Genomic DNA, 19,667 nt, shown 5'->3' with positions numbered 1-19,667 from the left:
GCCATCACCATCATCATAATTATGATGCTATAGTTATTGCTATTGCAATTATTAGGGAAAAGGGAATCACAAAAGGCATCTGATCTGATAGCTGACCTATTTCTGGTGTAGAAAGGAGATCTGGCAAGTTTATGACTGGAGTAGGCTGGAGAAAGGCAGCCTCAACCCTGACTCCGAGGTCCTATGGCTCTTAATTACTCCCAAGGCAGGAACCAGTGAAAAGGAACAGGTCAACTCAAATCTGCTTCATATATTCTGAAATTACTCATTAAAATATTTCACTTCCAAGTGATTTTTGTTATTGTCATGGCAAGATTTTTCAAAAAGTCTAAATGTACATAAAAATTAGTTTCTAAAAAAAATCTTCTGACTGCAAAATACAATTATGCAAGGTGTGCCTATTAAGAGTCCTTCCAACTCATTACCAAATCTAAGCATGTCAGCAAATGAGCACAAGACTCTAACACTGCTTCTCATGGGTTTGCAGGAGGGCAAAGCACACAGATCAGAAAGAACATTCTGCTAATTAAACTGAAGCAGATGACTATGGAAGAGAAGGGCTTGTCACATGTAACATCTGTGCCAAGAATGATCAGATTAAATATGCAAAATGTGAAGTAAAGGTGTGAAAAAGCAGTAAGATTATACTCTAGACCTTAAATAGGCTACAAAAGTTCTGACAGTTTTCCTAATTATTCCCAGTAATGGACATAGGAGGCCAAAAGGCAGGAGGGAGAAATACATTTTTCTCCATTATGGGTGTTGAGCACTAGGGCTAAAATCATGCCTGTCTGAACACTGATCAGTTTCTGCAAAGGTTAATAGCAATTAAATGCAGCAAACTAGATTAAATGAGAAACAGGTCATGATACCGCTGTACTTGCAAAGAGCACGATAAAGCACTTCTTCTAAATTCATCTTAATGCACAGGAAATTAAAAAAAAAACTGTTGTGAGGAAAAGAATTTATTCATTAAATGGTGAAAAAAAATCTCTTAAAAATAAAAATGACATGCTACACAAACTAACTCAAATTATCAGTAATGGGTTGCTGAAAAATTATTAAATACTAATGATATCTGAAAGACTTTCCCGGGAAAAAAAAAAGCTATGATAATACACTTCTCTTTTTTTAAAGATTTTATTTGTCAGAGAGAATGTGAGAGCACAAGCAACAGGAGAAGCAGGCTCCCTGCTGCTGAGCAGGGAGCCTGATGTGGGACAATCCCAGGACTCTGGGATGATCACCTGAGCCGAAGGTAGACGCTTAATGGACTAAGCCACCCAGGCGTCCCTACACTTCTCTTTTCTGAAGATAATATAGTCCACCTTAAAATTTAAAGTGGGGTATAAATGCTAAAATTAAAAGATGCAGTATACTAAAGCATAATATTGTCATTAACACTTCTTCTTCCAACCTACTACATCTGCAATCGAAAGAACATAGTAAATTAGTGATAATTAAACTGTGACTATAGCTAATAATTTATCATATATTTGAAAGTTGCTGAGGGTAAATCTTAAAAGTTCTCATCACAAAGGAAATAAAAAAATCTGTTAACTATGTGTGATAACAAATATTAACCAGACTTATAATAATCCTTTCATGATATATACAAATATTGAATCATTATATTATACACCTGAACTAATAAAGGTCTATATCAACTCTATCTCAAAAAATTGTTTTAAAGAGTAAACTGGTAACTTCGATATTGAGGTCATTCTCTGAACTTAATCTTTTACATTAGTATAAATATCCTGAAGTATATAAATGGTTGATTTTTTAAATTTAAATACAAGCAGGTTTTTCCAAAAATTAAACAACCACATGTATACACAAGCACACACACTCTCTTTTCCACAAACAGAACTCTCTACATGAAACAAAAAATAAAAGGAACAAGCTCAGAAAACAGAAATTCAATTTACTTTACTATCCTCAGGGTCTTCTAAACCATCGGGCCGACTAAGGTTTCGAGCAGGCTGGCTACAGACAACATTATCTTCCAGTCCCCAAGAAGGTACTCTCACAGGTGGCCTTTGGATTTCATCTGGATAAAAAGAACCATCTGCTCCATCTGAAATAAAAATTTTGGAAGTGAAACCTGGTACTACAATTAGAACCTCCATGTACAGCTATGATGAACAGGATATAAAGAACCATTTTTATGCATCAAAAAATGATGTCTTTTTAACTCAAGTGATTTTTAAAAATAAGAATATATGTAATAAGCAAATAGACTACTCATATGTGCTGCAGGACTCCTTGACGAACCCAGTTACTGTTAAACATTAAAATTACTGGTTATGAGACAATGTTTCTATTAGAGTTAACTGTACCAGTAGTTCTCTAATTCCCATTAAGATAGATACAAACCAAAAAATATTCAGTTAATCCCAAACCAAAATTATTTTAATAACCTCTGGCTTCCTGTGTTGCATAAGGATTACCATACTGCAGAACTGGCTGTATATGTGGCACTGTGGCAACATGACCATTTTGCTCTGAGCATGTGCTGAGACACTGTGAGATCTTTTGAGGACTCTGGGAATTCTGACCTTCCATTTTCCTTTCTGCTTGATCTTCTAGATTCCTTTTAAGTTCCTAAAATTAACAAAAACAAAGGTGGAAAGCATTCAAATATTTCAAAGTAAGGGCTGCATTAAACATTTAGCTAAAACATAATAAAATTATTTCCCTATTATGTTTAAAGAATACAACTAAAAAGTCTAGCTCTCGAACTTCTCATAAATGTGCCTTCCACATGTAACATATAAAGCCTGATGTATTTTCAAATTTATTTGTGCCAAAAAGTTGCCCTTTTTATTGAGCTAAGAGGAAACTCTGAATTTCTTACAACTTAGTTATTAATAATTACAACTTAGTTATTAATAAAACCCAAAGGACAAAAAGCAACCCAGACTGCTTCTCTAGTAAACTCAAATATTTAAGAAACTTTTTAGTATTTAAAAATACTAATCCCATATAAACTCTTTCAAAAACTAGAAAAAAAAAAAAAACCCCACGTCTGGGGACACTGGAGTAGCTCAGTCACTTAAGCATCTCCCTTCAGCTCAGGTCATGATCCCAGGGGCCTGGGATGGAGACCCACACTGGGTCCCTTGTTCAGCAGGGAGCCTGTTTCTCCCTCTACCTGCCAATCCCCTGCTTGTGTGTGCATGCACTCTCCCCCTGACAAATAAATAAAATCTTAAAACAACAAAAAAATACTTCTGAACTTACTTTATAAGGCCAATACTATTCTAATACCAAAGTCAAACAGTGACATCACAGGAAAACTGCAGACCTCATCCCTCATGACTACTGATGCAAAAATCCTTAAGAAATCAAATCCAACGATATTTAAAAAGAATATAACATAATTATGAGGATTCTTTTTGTTTTTTAAATATTTATCCATTTTTTTGACAGAAAGAGCAAGCACAAGCAAGGAGAGCAGCAGGCAGAGGAAGAGGGAGAAGCAGGCTCCCTACTGAGCAAGGAGCCCACATGAAACTCGATTCTAGGACCCTAGGATCATGATGCCCCAACCAAGTGGGTTTTACCACAAGAAAAGCAAATTTAGCTAACATACAAAAATCAATATAATTCACTATGTTCACAGACTAATGGGAAAAAAATATCATTTAAACAGATGAAGAAACATTTTACACAATTCAACAGGCACTCATATATTTTTAAAATTCAGATACCTAGAAATAAAAAGGAACATTCTTAATATAAAAAAAAAGATAGTTCAAAACCCTACAGTGAATATTAACGGTGAACAACCAAATGATTCTACCTAAGATCAATAATGAGGCAAGATGTCTGCTCTCACCACTTCTACTCAACATCGTACTGAAGATTCTAAACAGTGGATTAAGGTAAGATTAAGGTAGACTGAAAAGAAGTAAAATCATCTTTATTCAGAGGATATGATCATATACATACAAAATCCTAAGGAATCTACAGAACTAGGAGAATGAGGAGATTTAGCAAGGCTGCAATGTATACAAGATCAATACATAAAATCAACTGCATCTCAATATGCAAACACCACACAATAAACATGAAGTTTTTAAAAGATATCATTTATAGTAGAATCAATAGATATTAAATTCTCAGGAATAAATTTAGTAAAAGATGTTCAAAGACTGTACACTAAAAACAAACACCCTGAGAGAAATTAAAGGGAATCTCAATAAACACAAAAATACACCACATTCATATACCGGAAAACTTGGCATTTTTATAAAATTCCTCCCAAACTGATCTATACATTCAATGAACCCTAAAATACAAAGGTCCTGAAATAGCTCATTTTTAAAAAGAACAAAGTTGGAAGATTTACACTTGAGAGATAGAATAGAGTGATAAAATCAAGAGAATGCTGATATACAGATAAACACACAGATTAAGGGCTGGCAACATTTTTCCATAAAGGGCCTAATGGTAGATATTTTCAGCTTTGTATTTTCAGTTCTGTCAGAACTATTCAACTCTGTCTCTGTTGCTGCAGCCATAGGTAATGCCTAAATGAATGGGCATGGTCATAGGCTAATAAAACTTTATTTACAAAATAGGCCATGAGCCATATTTGGCTTGCAGATGTTAGTTTGCAGGCCCCTGATATAAATCAATAAAACAAAAGATAGAGTCCAAAAAGAAACCCATACTCATAGTCAATGTAACAGAGATGCAGAAATTCAATGAAGGAAAAGGATAGTCTTTTAAACATAAGCTTAAAAAAATGGGTATCTACACGTACATTTTTTATTAACATATAATGTATTATTTGTTTCAGTACAAATAAATTTTGATACATATCACACTATACAAAAAAAATTTATTTTACTTTATTATGTTTTTAAGTAGGCTCCACACCCAGCATGGAGCCTAACACAGGTCTTGAACTAACAACCCTGAGATCAAGTCCTGAGGTGAGATCAAAAGTTGGATGCTTACCTCCTGAGCCACCCAGGCGCCCCCCCCCCAAGATTATTTCAAATGGATTATAAATCTAAGCGTAAGAGCTAAAGCTATAAATCCAGTGAAAGGAAAAAAAAGGGGGGGGAGTCCTTATAACCTTGGATTAAGCAAAAATTTAAGATACGACATAAACAGCATGAACCATTAAGAAAATATTGCTAAATTAGACTATTTTCAAAATTAGAAGGTTTTGCTCTTCAAAGGTATTTTTAAAAACAAAAAGGCACTAGAAAACAGTACAGAGATTCCTCAAAAAGTTAAAAACAGAGCCACCCCATGACCCAGCAATTGCACTACTAGGTATTTACTCCAAATACACAAATGCAGTGATCCAAAGAGTCACTTACGCACCCTGAACGTTTCTAGCAGCAAGGTCTATAATAGCCAACTATGAAAAGAACCCAGACGTCCATCCATAGATAAATGGATAAAGACGACATAGAATAGGTGTGCCTGGGTGGTTCAGTCATTAAGCATCTGCCTTTGGCTCAGGTCATGACCCCAGGGTCCTGGGATCGAGCCCTGCATCAGGGTCCCTGCTTGGTGGGAAGCCTGCCTCTCCTCCTCCCACTCCCTCTCCTTGTATTCCCTCTCTCACAATCTCTCTGTCAAATAAATAAAATCTTAAAAAAAAAAAAAAATGTGGTAGGGGCACCTGGGTGGCTCAGTGGGTTGATAAGCCTCTGCCTTCGGCTCAGGTCATGATCCCAGGGTCCTGGGATCGAGCCCACATTGGGCTCTCTGCTCAGCAGGGAGCCTGCTTCCTCCTGTCTCTCTGCCTACTTGTGATCTGTCTGTTAAATTAAAAAAATTTTTTAAAATGTGGTGTGTATATATATACAATATTACTCAGCCATCCAAAAAATGAAATCTTACCATTTGCAATGACATGGACAGAACTAGAGGGTATTATGCTAAGTGAAGTCAATCACAGAAAGACAAATTATCACATGATTTCACTCATATGCAGAATTTAAGAAACAAAGGATCAAAGGGAAAGAGGGAAAAACAAAATCAGAGAGGGAGACAAACCACAAGAGATTATTAAGTATAATAAACAAACGGGGGGTGCCTGGGTGGCTCAGTGGGTTAAAGCCTCTGCCTTAAGCTCGGGTCATGATCTCAGGGTCCTGGGATCGAGCCCCGCATCGGGCTCTCTGCTCGGCAGGGAGCCTGCTTCCTCCTCTCTCTCTCTCTGCCTGCCTCTCTGCCTACTTGCTATCTGTGTCTGTCAAATAAATAAATAAATAAAATCTTTAAAAAAAAAAAAACAAACAGGGTTGCTGGAGGGGAGGTGAGTGGGGGAATGGGGTAACTGGGCGATGGGCATTAAGGAGGGCATGTGATGTAATGAGCACTGGGTGTTACATACATCTGATGGATCAATCACCGAACTCTACCTCTGACACTAATAATACACCATGTAAATTGATTTAATTTAAATAAAATCCAAAAATAAATAAAAATAAAAAGGCAAGCTATGTACTGGGAGAAAATATTTCCAAGACATATGAAAAAGTTATTATATTGAGAATATATAAAGAACTCTTAAAACCAAATATAACCAATAAAGGTAACCCAATTAAAAAATAGGTAACGATCTCAACACTTCACAAAAGAATATATATGAATGTGGGCACCTGGCTGTCTCAGTTGGTAGAGCACGCAACTCTTAATTTCAAAGTCATAAATTCAAGCCCCATGTTGGACAGGGTTTTAAGTTTATATACTTAAAAAAATATATACATAAGTGAATGGCCTATAAGTATATGAAAAGATGCCCAGCACCACTAGTCATCAGGGAAATTAAAACGTAAACCTATACCTTATACTTAAAACTGCACATCTACCAGCATGACTAAAATTAAAACCCAACAATACCAAGTACTAATGAGGCTACAGAGCAACTAGAATGCTCATACACTGCTAGTGGGGATGCAAACTGGAACAGCCACTTTGAAAAACAATTTGGCTCTTTCTTAAAATAAAAACAGCCATCACATAAGAAAGCGATTCCATTCCTGGGCATCTACTCGAGAGAAATGAAAACCTATGTCCACAAAAAGACAGGGGAATGTTCATAGCATTTTTCCTAGCAAAACACTAGAAATAATCCATATAGCCATCAGCTGGTAAGAGGATTAATGTCCAACCACCGAATGGGTAAATGCTGCACGACTGCATTTATATGAAATGCTAGAAAAGGTGAAACTATATAGTAGCAGAAGGTAGATCAGTGATTATCTGGGACTGGACATAGCTGATGGAGTTGACTAAAAACAAGCATGAAGGAACTCTGTGCAGTAATGTAAACATTCTATAGTTTGAATATAATGGTATTTATAGAACTATATATATTTACCAAAATCTATCAAATTGCACTTAAAATAGGTGGGTTTTATTGCATATAAACTATACCTCGATAAAGCTATTAAAGAAAAAATAATCAACCAGAAATTTTAACAAAGGATATAAGTATTGAAAATTTCATCTCTAAAGTAAAACTCAACTGGTTTTGCTGAATGTCATCCCATGAGAACAGATGAGAGTCTATGTCAGCATTTATATAGGTAAATAGCATTTACCTATATAAATGATCATTAAATGAAGTGAACTTAAAGAGAGTAAGTCATTATCACTGAAAGCAAAACTGGTAAACATGAAAAATTCAAGTCAATTTAGGTTTGAGAAGAGATACAGCAAAGAGATACAGCAAAGTTCCCCCAAGCACATGAAAAGAGTACTGAAGATATGTGAAATAATAACATATTGCAGGATTGGGTAAATGAACGATAGGGCTAGAGCACAGGGTACATGTTAAGAGCAAGAGAAAAGACAAGCTGAAGGCCTAATGTGCCAAACCTGCATCATACAGTTTACTACAATGGGCCTAACAGTTGTAATATGGCTCTTTAGCAAGGTTATTCTAGGCAAGTTATACTGGGCACACTTGAAATTGGGCATAACTTGAAATTAGCAACAACCAGGGGGATGGGACACAGTAGACTAACGTCCGACTGACCTGGATTTGCCCATCAGCTCCAGCACTAGTAACCCTGAAGAACTTATCTTCTCCAGCCCTAGGAGGACTGAGGAATTAGAGGAGTGTTTAGAACACAGCAGGTCCTCAATGGAGGTTCCCTCATCTCCTGCCATGACTCAGAAAGTGCTGCCATGTAGTTCAGAATTGTGAAAATGCAATGTGAGTAGAGATAAAGTGGAAGTAAATTCAAAAAATATTTCAAAGACAACTCAAGAGGAAAAGGGCATGAACACAGCAAAAGATGTAGACAGGATAAATTGCTACAAAAACTTAGGTAAATCACCTCAGAAGAACATGGTGAAATTCTTCTGTAAGCAAACAATAAACTACTTAAATGGAGTCACGGGTTTCATTAAAAGATTTATGGTGCACTCAAGCAACTTCATAGAGATTCCAACATAATAAAGAGTTCCCTCCTCTCCTCTACCATCAGAGATGCAATAAATCCCCTGCAAATAGGATGCCAGGTAAGAAAAGGACCAGTAAAAAGCAGCTTTGATTCCTCAGGAGGGAAACTGGAGGTGGGGCAAACAGAACACTGTGGGGGGAAAAAAACAGAGGGACATGAACAAGACAGCTACCTGCAGGTTGTCTGGTAAATCGGGAGACTGAACTCTTGACTTAGAAAATCTGATTCTCAAATTTACATTCACAACACCCCCCAGAGGGTCCATGTTCAGAATTCAGGAGATAAAATGAAATTGGATGAGGAAAATAAATTTGTATCTTTTCACTAACTGCTGACTGAAATTTAGCATCTTCAATTACGAATGCAGGCCAAAAAAAAAAAAAAAAAACCCCACAAAAACAGCAATAGCTGCAGTACCTTTGTCAACCTACAGAATTCCAGATATATTCACTTCGTATCATAGTCACTGCATCCATCTCAAAACAACCTCTGTATTTCACTACCTTGAAATTATGGTTAGTTATTAGACACACTAAATCTTATTTAACATTTTTAAATAAGCATATAGTACCTGTCACATATATCATAAACTTGTTTTAATATTTTGGTAACTACTTCTTGTAACTTGTTTCTGCTGTGATTCTGTGTATTTTCCTTTACTAATTTAAAAATATTTCTGGGGCACCTGGGTGGCTCAGCTGTTGAGAAGCCGACTCCTGATTTTGGCTCAGGTCATGACCCTAGGGTCTGGGAATCCAGCCCTGCATCTGGCTCTGTGCTCAGCAAGGAGTCTGCTTGGGATTCTCTCTCTGCCCTTCCCCCCACTCACACTCTAAAATAAATCTTTTAATATATATTAACATATACTAAATATATATTTATGTTATATATATGTTTTATATTAATATATTTAATAGATATTGAGCAGATTTCACCAGACTATCAAAAGGCCCTTAGAACAATCAGGGTTAAGAAACTCCTATTAAGACCTTCTCTACCTTCAAAAACATGTATGACACATGAATGTGGCTAACTTACCCTAGCAAAATAATACTGATGGCTAATTCATAACTCTCCTAAAAAGCCTCCACAATTTAAGAAATAGATTTTGTTAGGGGTGCATGGGTGGCTCAGTCAGTTAAATGTCTGCCTTCTGCTCAGGTCATGATCCCATGGTGTTGGGATCGAGCCCCAGGTCGGGCTCTCTGCTCAGCAGGGAGCCTGCTTCTCTCTTCCCCCACTCACTCATGCGCGCACTTGGACACGCGCTCTCTCTCTCGCTGTCCTATTTAAGTAAAATCTTGGGGGAAAAAAAACAACAGATTTTGTTAGAAGTCTTCTCTTATAGTTCCAGGGCACAAAAGTTTGTTTAGCTGGTGTGCCTCTGGCTAGAGTACCTAAATTAACTGAACTAATATTTAACTTCAAATATCAGGTGCTATATTAGGAGCTACAAATACAATAGCGAATAAAACAGAAGCCATTCTATCTTCACAGATCTTACAATTAAGAAGAGAGGCAGATATTAAGTAATCACAGAAATAAATATTAATTACAAATTATGTTAAGTGCTATGAAATAAAAGTGCAGGTCCCAGGTTTGAGTTTAAGAGAGGCACGCACATCAGACTGAAGGTCAAAGACGGCCTTACTGAAGAAGAGTCATTTATTCTGGAACTTGAAGGATAAGTCAGAGTAGTTGGGGAATGGGGGGTGGCACCTGGGTAGCTCAGTCAATTAAGTGTCTGGCTCTTGGTTTCAGCTCAGGTCGTGATCTCAGGGTTGTGGGATCAAGCCCTGTGTCAGGCTCCATGTTCTGCATGGAGTCTGCTTGAGAGTCTCTCCATCTCTCTCCTCCCCTGCCCCCCATGCATGCATGCTCTCTAATAAATCAATCTTTAAGTAGTAGTTATGAATAAATATTGAGAGGGAAATAGTACGAATTCTGGGACGTACTTGAAAATACCTGGGGAGAGAAGGGAAGGTAATTATGCACAGATAAGACTGCCATAAAATAAAACAATTACTGATGCTGGATGAGGAGTACAAGTTCATTCTATTCTTCTATTCTCACATGTTTAAACACAAGAAAAAAAAAAGAGTCCAACAAAGTAATAAAGAATTGTAGGCAAGAATATTTCTGGCAAATGAAATGAATGAGAGCCATAAGAAAATAAAGCAATTGCTGAGCTAAAGAGCCTGGGTGACTAGAACATTTCTCAAACCGTGGTTCCCAGAGCAGCAGCACCGGAACTAAGAAATGCAAATCTCAAGCCCCACTACAAACCTACTAAAACAGAAAACTTTGGAAATGGACCCAGGAATCTGTTTTAACAAGAAATACAGGTGATTTTTTTTTTAAGTTCAAGCATTTTAAATTTTTTAATTAACATATAACATATGTTTATATAACATATATTTATATATATGTTATATAACATATATTTATATATGTTATATAAACATATATTTATATATGTTATATAAACATATTTATATATGTTATATAAACATATATTTATATATAAATATATAAACATATATTTATATATGTTATACAAATATATATTTTATATAAACATATATTTATATAAACATATATATAAACATATAAACATATATTTATATGTTTATATAACATATATTATATATATGTTATATAAACATATATTTATATATGTTTATATAACATATATTATTAGCCCCAGGGGTACCCAGGTTTACACACTTCACAGCACTCACCATAGCACATACCTTCCCCAATGTCCATAACCCCACCACCCTCTCCCTGATTCTGATGCAAGTTCAAGAACTACTGAGAGAGACTCACAAAAGAGGACAGTGAAACAAGACACTGTAGCCTAAGATGGGAATAGTGAGAAATGGAGGCCAGTCATACAAAATATCATATGTTATCTTAAGAATTTTGGGTTTTATCTTAAGGGCAGAGGAAGCCCATTATGGAGCTTTAAGCAAAGGAGTGACCAGTTTTATATTTTTAAAGGTTACACTGTGTTTTGAATAACCACCTAAATCAAGAGGAGAGAAGGGGAGTGACTTCATGGAAGATGGCAGAGAAGGAAGTGTGTCTGTTCCTTGCTCTATTAACTGCCAAGAAAATGAATCGTGACATCACTTGAGTGACCATGGAAATAGATCTCTATCCACGAGGTGACTGAGCCCCATCTGACACCCTAACTGTAGTCCTGTGAGAGGTCTAAAGCCAGAGGACCCAGTTAAGCCACACCTGAATTCCTTACTCACAGAAGCTGTGAAATAACTAATGTTTTAAGCCGTTGCGTTTTCAGGAAATTTGTTAATACAGCATAACACAGTCACTATATTATTATATGTGATTTTAGCCATTTCAGTAACTTACAAATGGTTATAATCACTCAGGACTATCTTCATCCTGCACAAAACATCAAAATAACTATATATGTAGATATAAAACACATTTTATACATAAATATGAATTGAAGGTATGTAATTATATAAATCCTATACAATCTTATATATAAATTATACATATAAATCTTCCAGATACGAAATATGTATTATCTTGACTGCTTCTCTCTAGCATTAGCTACTCTCTCTCTCTAAGCACAACATATACTTATAGCTGGGTTTCTTATTAACAATACTGAAAGTAGGGGCTCCTGGGTGGCTCAGTGGGTTAAAGCCTCTGCCTTCGGCTCAGGTCATGATCCCAGGGTCTTGGGATCAAGCCCCGTATCAAGGCTCTCTGCTCCGCAGGGAGCCTGCTTCCTCCTCTCTCTCTCTGCCTGCCTCTCTGCCTACTTGTGATCTCTGTCTGTCAAATAAATAAATAAAATCTTTAAAAAAAAAATACTGAAAGTAACTCTGTATTTCAAAAAGCTGTCTGAAGCACTTGGAATATATATATATATATATATATATATATATGCTTTTTTTTTTTTTTTTTTAAGAAAAAAGATTTACTTACTTGACAGAGAGAGTGAGAGCACAAGCAGGGGGAGCAGAAGAAGAGGGAGAAGCAGGCTCCCCGCGGAGCAGGGAGCCTGATGTGAGGCTCGATCCCAGGACCCTGGGATCATAACCTGAGCTGAAGGCAGACACTTAACTGACTGAGCCACCCAGGCGCCCCTATATATATATTCCTTGCCAACTTCTTGTCAGATCTGATTAGAGCATCGTTGCTTTAACTTTCCAATACACTTGACCAAACCTCATACCAGAAATTTTAAAAAACCATTTTCTCACTCTTCATTTGTTCTGTTTTAATTATCTTTAATCCACTGTTTATTTGCAGGAATCTTTTTAACCCACTTGCCATTTTGTGTTACCACACACTGAAAAGGAAAGGGGAGAAAAGGGGGAGTGGAGGAAGGAGAAAAGAAAAAGCTATCTGAATATGCTCAAGTGTAGGGGGGGGTAGGGGGGATGGGGGGTGGGGGGTTATCTTTCTAGCTTTAAAAAAAAAAAAAAGACAGACAATTCCAAAGATGAGTTAAGAAGGGTATAAGACAAACCAGAATATCTTGCAATGCCAGAAAAGTATTATGTGCTCAAAAAATCAACAACATCCTTTTGATACTGGGGCATATCAGGGACCAGCTTGAAAATGCTCCCACTGACCAAATCTACGACTGCGGGAAAATCAAATTAAGAACTTAACAAATTTCTTCTTCAAAGATTCTATTTATTTACTGGAGAGAGTAAGAATGAGAGAGAGAGAGCACAAGAAGGGAAGGGCCAGAGGGAGAAGCAGACTCCCCGCCGAGCAGAAAGTCTGATGCAGGACTTGATCCCAGACTTCAGGACCACCACCTGAGCCAAAGGCAGTCCCCCAACCAACTGAGCCACCCAGGCACCCGAACATAACAAATTCTAATCCACTGACCAAAGAGTTCATACTGATGACTGTCAGGTAAGAAGACAGGAAGATAGACATAGACATCTATGGGTGTGCACAGAAAAAAGAAATGTAAGCACTGGGAATTATCAAGCTCATGATAGTAGACACAAGATTCCCAAAATTCTTGCTTTTGCTTAGAATCTTGGATTTTATCATTGGCAACAAATACTACCAACTGTTTTTCCTTTAACAGGCTTGCTTCACTTCTTTCAAGAAAATACCTGCCAAATATCCTACTTTGAATAACCAAATTTTGTCTATTAGTCATTCTTTTGGCATGAAATGATACCTTATGAAAGGAGCAGCTAGTGCAGCTCACAACCCAAACAACTGCACAAGTGCTTCACCTTAAGATAACCATCATACTTCATTAGGTAAAAGTGCTTTGGGGGTACTCCCAATTTCATAACACAGAATACTAAAAAGATGTACACTCCAAAGTCAAGCTTCAATAAAATTATTTTACTTTTCATCATAAGTGAAACTGGATTTTTTTTTTTTTAACTGTGAATGCAATACTTAAGATAAATATGGTAACCACACCAATGCACTTTGGTGCAACTGCCTTAATTCAAAACATACCATTGCTTACACACCAGCATATAAATGTAACACAGTGGTGGGGGGACATATATACATATATATACACATACACACATATGTGTGTGTGTGTGTGTGTGTGTGTGTGTGTATAAGTAACAGGGGGAAATAAAGCAAATAACTGTGAAATAGTTTAATTTTATAGACCTCTAAAAGGATGGGGACCCCCTAAAGGAGCTCAAACCACACCTTGAGAAATGTTGTACTACAGCATGTTTTATATTGTAAATCTATGCTCTGTTTCAATGTCAGGTTATGCTACAAATCATTAAAACTTCTAAATTGTTTCCTAGCACAAAAGAAAACCAGATAGACATTATGTATAATTTTAAATTTTTTTTCAATTCCTGAATTTAAACATTATAAAATCTGTTTACTATTAAATACAAAACACATAAGTTAAATTTCAACACTTAAGCATTTTCCTCATTGTGTAAAGTAAAATATTTAAAAATATTATTTAGGGGTGCCTGGGTAGCTCCAGTGATTAAGTATTCAACTTGATTTTGGCTCAGAGCATGACCTCAGGGTCATGAGATCAAGCCCTACATCAGACTCTGAGATAGGTGTGGAACCTGCAATCCCCTCTCTCCCTTCTCCTTCTGCTCCCCAACTCTGCATGTTATCTTTAAAAATACATAATTTTTAAAAATAAAATTATTTAACTGAAATCATTCTCCACTATGAGTACTAACATCTGTTTCAGTCTTTATTCATTTAACTTTTTTCAAAGCCACCCTCACATGACTGTAAGACGGGTGTCCTCATAAAGCTGTATTGTCATTCACTGTCATGATTTTTTTTTTAAAAAGATTTTATTTATTTATTTGGGAACATGCGCAGGCATCTCCCCGTGCCGCACCGCCCTTCCGTGCACAAGCAGGGGGAAGAGCAAGGATATCAAGCAGTCTCTGTGCTGAGAGCAGAGTCCCACACACACAGTGAGACTATGACCTGAGTGGAAACCAAGCACCAGAAACATATACGATCAAACCAAGCACCAGACACACATAAACAGACACATAGGCACCCCTGAAAGATTTTTGAAGTACACTGTTCAATACCTTTTCCTTGGAGAGGTTTTCCAAACGAGAAGTTAGACCACTTATTTCTTTGTCTTTCTCTGCCAACTGAAGCTGAAAAAAGAAATCATTAATCTTTTTCACTATCTACTCTCTCCATACACACCAAGAGTCAGTCTATACCATTCTATCAAAATTCCTATTACCACAGCCATGTTATTTTTCTTGGTGTATTTCTTTGACATCTCTAGAATACTTCTCATTATTGACCAACTTCCCTTATTCATACAACTTCTCCCATAGTTTATGTAAAATTTCACCCACAATATCATCCTCTCATGCTTTTTTTGTGTCTGCTTCTTCTTCACAATTAGAAATGTGAGTGTTCTCCAAAGTTTCTTCTTCGGCTTCCCTCTGTATTCCCCCCAAAAACTCTTTTTTCTATGTCTTCACAACTATAATCCCCATGGGAATAAATCACAAGTATTAACTCACGTGGCATGTATCTTTCTTCCCCAAGTTTCAAACCTGTCTTTTTAACAGATGGGTGACATGTTTTCAGTGTTCTTTCCACACTTTAAGGGCAAAGGCCTCAAACCTACTTTTCTTACTTTTGTTAACAGATATTACCAATCTCAGAGCCCACGGTGACTGAAGCTAGGAAGTTTTGTTATAACAATTACTCCTCCCTCTTCTTCCTCCACTCCCCAACATTTTCAGTCTCTTAAGTCATTCATTCACTTAACCACATTATGAATACAAACACAAACTTATTTTTCGATTATTTTCCCCTAAGGATGCCTTTCAAAGCTTTCCTTGATAGACTCATGTCTTGTTCAATAGTAAGTGATCAGGAAAGTACCCAAGGGGGTGGTCTTTACCAAGTAATTCTGAAACTACTTCTAATTTTCTTACCTTCAAACACCTTCCCACCTATAAATCCTCTCAGGGTTACCCAACTGTTTTCAAAAAGACCTAATGTAGTTGGGTCCCTTTGCTCCTAGAAATTCTCAGGAGCAAACAGCACCCAAAATCCATTTTAGGACCCCCAAAACTGTGGCTTTGATCTAGTTTTTAAGTCCAATCTACTCCACCACAGAAATTAAAGTCCTATTACCCCAGACTGCCCAAAATTTCCAGGCTATGCTGCTCTCCACTTTTCACCTCCAAACTTATATAAATGTTTTTCTATCTGCTTAGAGTGATGCTTCTTTCTTTTCCCAGCTCTGCTTCCCCTCCCCTCCAGTTTGGTCTTTCAAAGGTTGGATTTCTTCATGCTGAACTCCTAAATATTCCACTGGAAACAGCCCTATGATACTTCATTAATTAGACTTACATTCATGTAGAACATCATCCCATTTTGCCTTGTCTAGTGAGTATCTGTTCTAAACAGTACAAAATAAGGGGAAGGGCACTAAATAAAAAGCTATGCACTTATACCAGCTGCATAATCTGTAATGTTTAATTCGGATGCTCACTTTTATCAGGAACTAAATGAACTAAAAAATAAAAACATTACTTAGTTTCCTACAGGTTTGCAGGTGATTACCTGGGTCGTGAACGTCAAAGAGTTGTGAGTATCACTATTCTACTTCTAACAATCCCTATTGGATTATAAACTTCTTAAGCATACACAGCACTGTGCCTTACTTATTTGATCACCCACATAAGAGCTAACATAGTGAGCGCTTGCTAGCTCTCTATATAGTAGGCTTTAATTTTACTATTTTTTTCTAGTCAATATGCAAAGATAAAAGTTCATGTAAATTCAGTATTCACACTTAATAAATATTAAGGGAAGCAGCCAGCCATTGAAACAATATCCACAGCATTCTCAGAAATAATGATCTCATGATTAAAAGTTTGGAATTTTCATTCTGACAGTAAATGAAGATAAAAAAGAACTACCAGTAAAATTACCTATAATGTGCCACCTTCTTCAGCCCTTAGGGGGAAACCTAAATTCTTAGTGCCTTTAAGAACACCACATTTAAAAATTAGATCGTAAGCACAATTAGCTGTAGTATAGCAAAGTTAAATCATTTAGAACTTCCTGGTCTTTAGTCACACACACAATATGCAAATTATAGTTACATATCTATTTCAAAATATGTTAACATTATACTTTATTCCTTAAAACAAAAATATTCTCCGACTAATTGCCGGACAACAGCCTGCTAATTTTTTTCTCTAATAGTCTTACAAATATCATTTACCATTTGGGCTTGTTTGTTGCCTAATGTTACATTGGCAAAAATAATTTTAATTAAGATTGCATCACTTTGCAGTATTTTTTAGGATTATAAGTAACACATCTGGTGATCACTTTATAATTTTTACATAAATTTTAAAATTACTGATCATATATTACTATGCTCCCACAAAAATGTAAAGGCCCTAATTTTACATACACATTCATGTTTGTTCCTAAGTGAACAGGATAATGAAATGATCACGTTTCCTTAGAAACTAAGCATGATTTTAAAATATAATTTTAATTAGCCAACTGAGTGCATAAAAATTAAACCCACAACGGCAATGCATAGGAGTATTTATTTTCTCAGTTCATAGTTAATTGACTGAATACACTCAACTAAATACGTAGTATATTTTTATTTATACACAAAAATACAAATTCCAATGATCTATACTGAAACTGTCCATTAGATTGGTAAAAATTAACATATTCGTAAAAGTATCAGGTACACTGTGCTTCAAGCTATACAAATACCGAACTTACTCTGTAACTGTCCTCTACTTCAGTTAATGCTAGTTTTACACTTTCAGCAATCTTCACTTGTTCTTTCCATTTCAGTTCCATTTTTGCAAGTTCATCAGCATACTTACTGCATTTTGTTTTCTCATCCTAAACGAAATTAGCATAATTACCAAAAGATTTTAAATCCAAGTAAAACCAGTATCTATATAAACGTATTTAGATGTGCTGAATGTTTCATTTTAACATTGTTTTAACAGAGTAAACACTGAAATAACCAAAATGTTAAAAAAAAAAAACCCAAATGAAAAAAGCAAATGTCAGTTGAAGATGGTACAAATCATTTTAAATCTCTAAAATTGAACAGTATATATTTAAAAGAACACAGATCCACAAATTAACAAGTAAAAATGTCAAGATACATTAACTGAAAATAGTATGCTGCAAAAACCAGAATATATAGTATAATCCTATTTTTAAAAAGTTAACACAATTTTTTATGATCTCTATATAGTGCTGTGTAGAAAAATATAAAGTATTAATATCTCTTATCTCTTGGAATCAGGATCATGATGGTACCTTTTACCATCTTTATTCTTTATTTCTATACTGCCATAAGATTTCACAATAAGCATTTATTACTTCTGCAAAGGGAGGTAATAAAAACTAGTATGATTATAATGACAGCTGTTCCCAGACACTGGGATTTCCTGACCAAGATAATCTCTAGGCTGACTTTTTTTTTTCCTTTTTTTAAAGATTTTATTATTTATTTGACACAGAGAAAGAGAGCGATCACAAGCAGGGGGAGTGCCAGGGGAAAGGGAGAAGCAGGCTCCGGGCTGAAGAGGGAGCCCAACGCGGGGCTCAATCCCAGGACCTGGAAATCATGACCAGAGCTGAAGGCAGACACTTAAAACACTGAGCCACCCAGGTGCCTCTAGGCTGACTTCTTATACACTGCTTCTCCTCTACAACGCAGAATGTTACAAATCATGAAAAAAGGGTAAATTGGGGAATTTCATTTTGAATGTATTATATTCAAAGTAAAAGTTTAAACATATGCTTTAAGCAATACAACTGAGGAAAAGTCTTTAACAAATGCTAGATCAAGTTAATATCCATTACAATACATACCATACATCACACCACACACAAAAATAAAAAGGAAAACAGACCTAAATGTGAAAAACCTGAGACTGTAAAACTTACAGAAGATAGGAGAAAATCTTTACAAGTTGGATTAGGTAAATATTTCTTAGAACAGAATGGAGCCTGCATTCTTTTTTCTCTCTCTTCTCTCTCTCTCACTCACTCACTCGGCGCCTGGGTGGCTCAGTGGGTTAAGCCTCTGCCTTCAGCTCAAGTCATGATCTCAGTGTCCTGGGATCCAGCCCTGCATCAGGCTCTCTGCTCAGTAGGGAGCCTGCTTCCTCCTCTCTCTCTGCCTGCCTCTCTGCCTACTTGTGATCTCTGTCTGCCAAATAAATAAAATCTTTAAAAAAAAAAAAACAAATAATAAAATGAACTCAATTTTTGAAACAGCAAAAGATCATAACTCTCCCAATAAAAAGGAATGAACTACCAATATAAGCAACATGGATAAATCTCAAATTGATTATGCTGAAAGAGGACAAAAAAAAAGTATAAACCATATGACTGAATTTATACAAACTGTACAAAAGTAGGCTTGTGGGGGGAAAACACCTTGAGGAAATTTTTAACTTTAGCACATTCTATCAATAACATTATAAAATGACATTTTAAAAAATATTCATCTAGAATTATTTCAGACTTGACGAAAAAAGTTTAGTCTCTTATAAACAACTACTCTAAACTCAAGGGTAAAAAAAACTCTTCAATCAATCCTTCTACAGAAGGAAGGATCCTCTGAAGCAACAAAAATGATTAAAATTTAAGGGATTTGGGGCACCTGGGTGGCTCAAGGGGTTAAGCGTCTCCCTTAGGCTCAGGTCATGATTT

General features: G+C 36.1%; 1 protein-coding gene across 4 annotated transcripts in view; it reads right to left on the bottom strand.

Moving 5' to 3' along the window:
- TAX1BP1 (Tax1 binding protein 1) overlaps window positions 1-19,667 on the bottom strand; it is a 79,563-nt gene that overhangs the window by 9,652 nt on the left and 50,244 nt on the right. For 2 of the 4 annotated variants that reach the window (XM_080818604.1, XM_080818605.1), the window contains 4 exons: window positions 17,709-17,834; window positions 15,011-15,082; window positions 2,424-2,607; window positions 1,932-2,080 (listed from right to left, as the gene is read on the bottom strand). In XM_080818604.1, the coding sequence (XP_080674730.1) occupies window positions 1,932-2,080; window positions 2,424-2,607; window positions 15,011-15,082; window positions 17,709-17,834 (531 nt within the window). The remainder of the gene's footprint in view (window positions 1-1,931; window positions 2,081-2,423; window positions 2,608-15,010; window positions 15,083-17,708; window positions 17,835-19,667) is intronic. The other 2 variants (XM_080818606.1, XM_080818607.1) reach the window with 1 other exon arrangement.

Source organism: Martes martes (genome assembly GCF_963455335.1).
Source record: "Martes martes genome assembly, chromosome: 11".
Classification (NCBI taxonomy): Eukaryota; Metazoa; Chordata; class Mammalia; order Carnivora; family Mustelidae; genus Martes; species Martes martes.
This window is presented reverse-complemented; position numbering and strand designations above follow the sequence as displayed.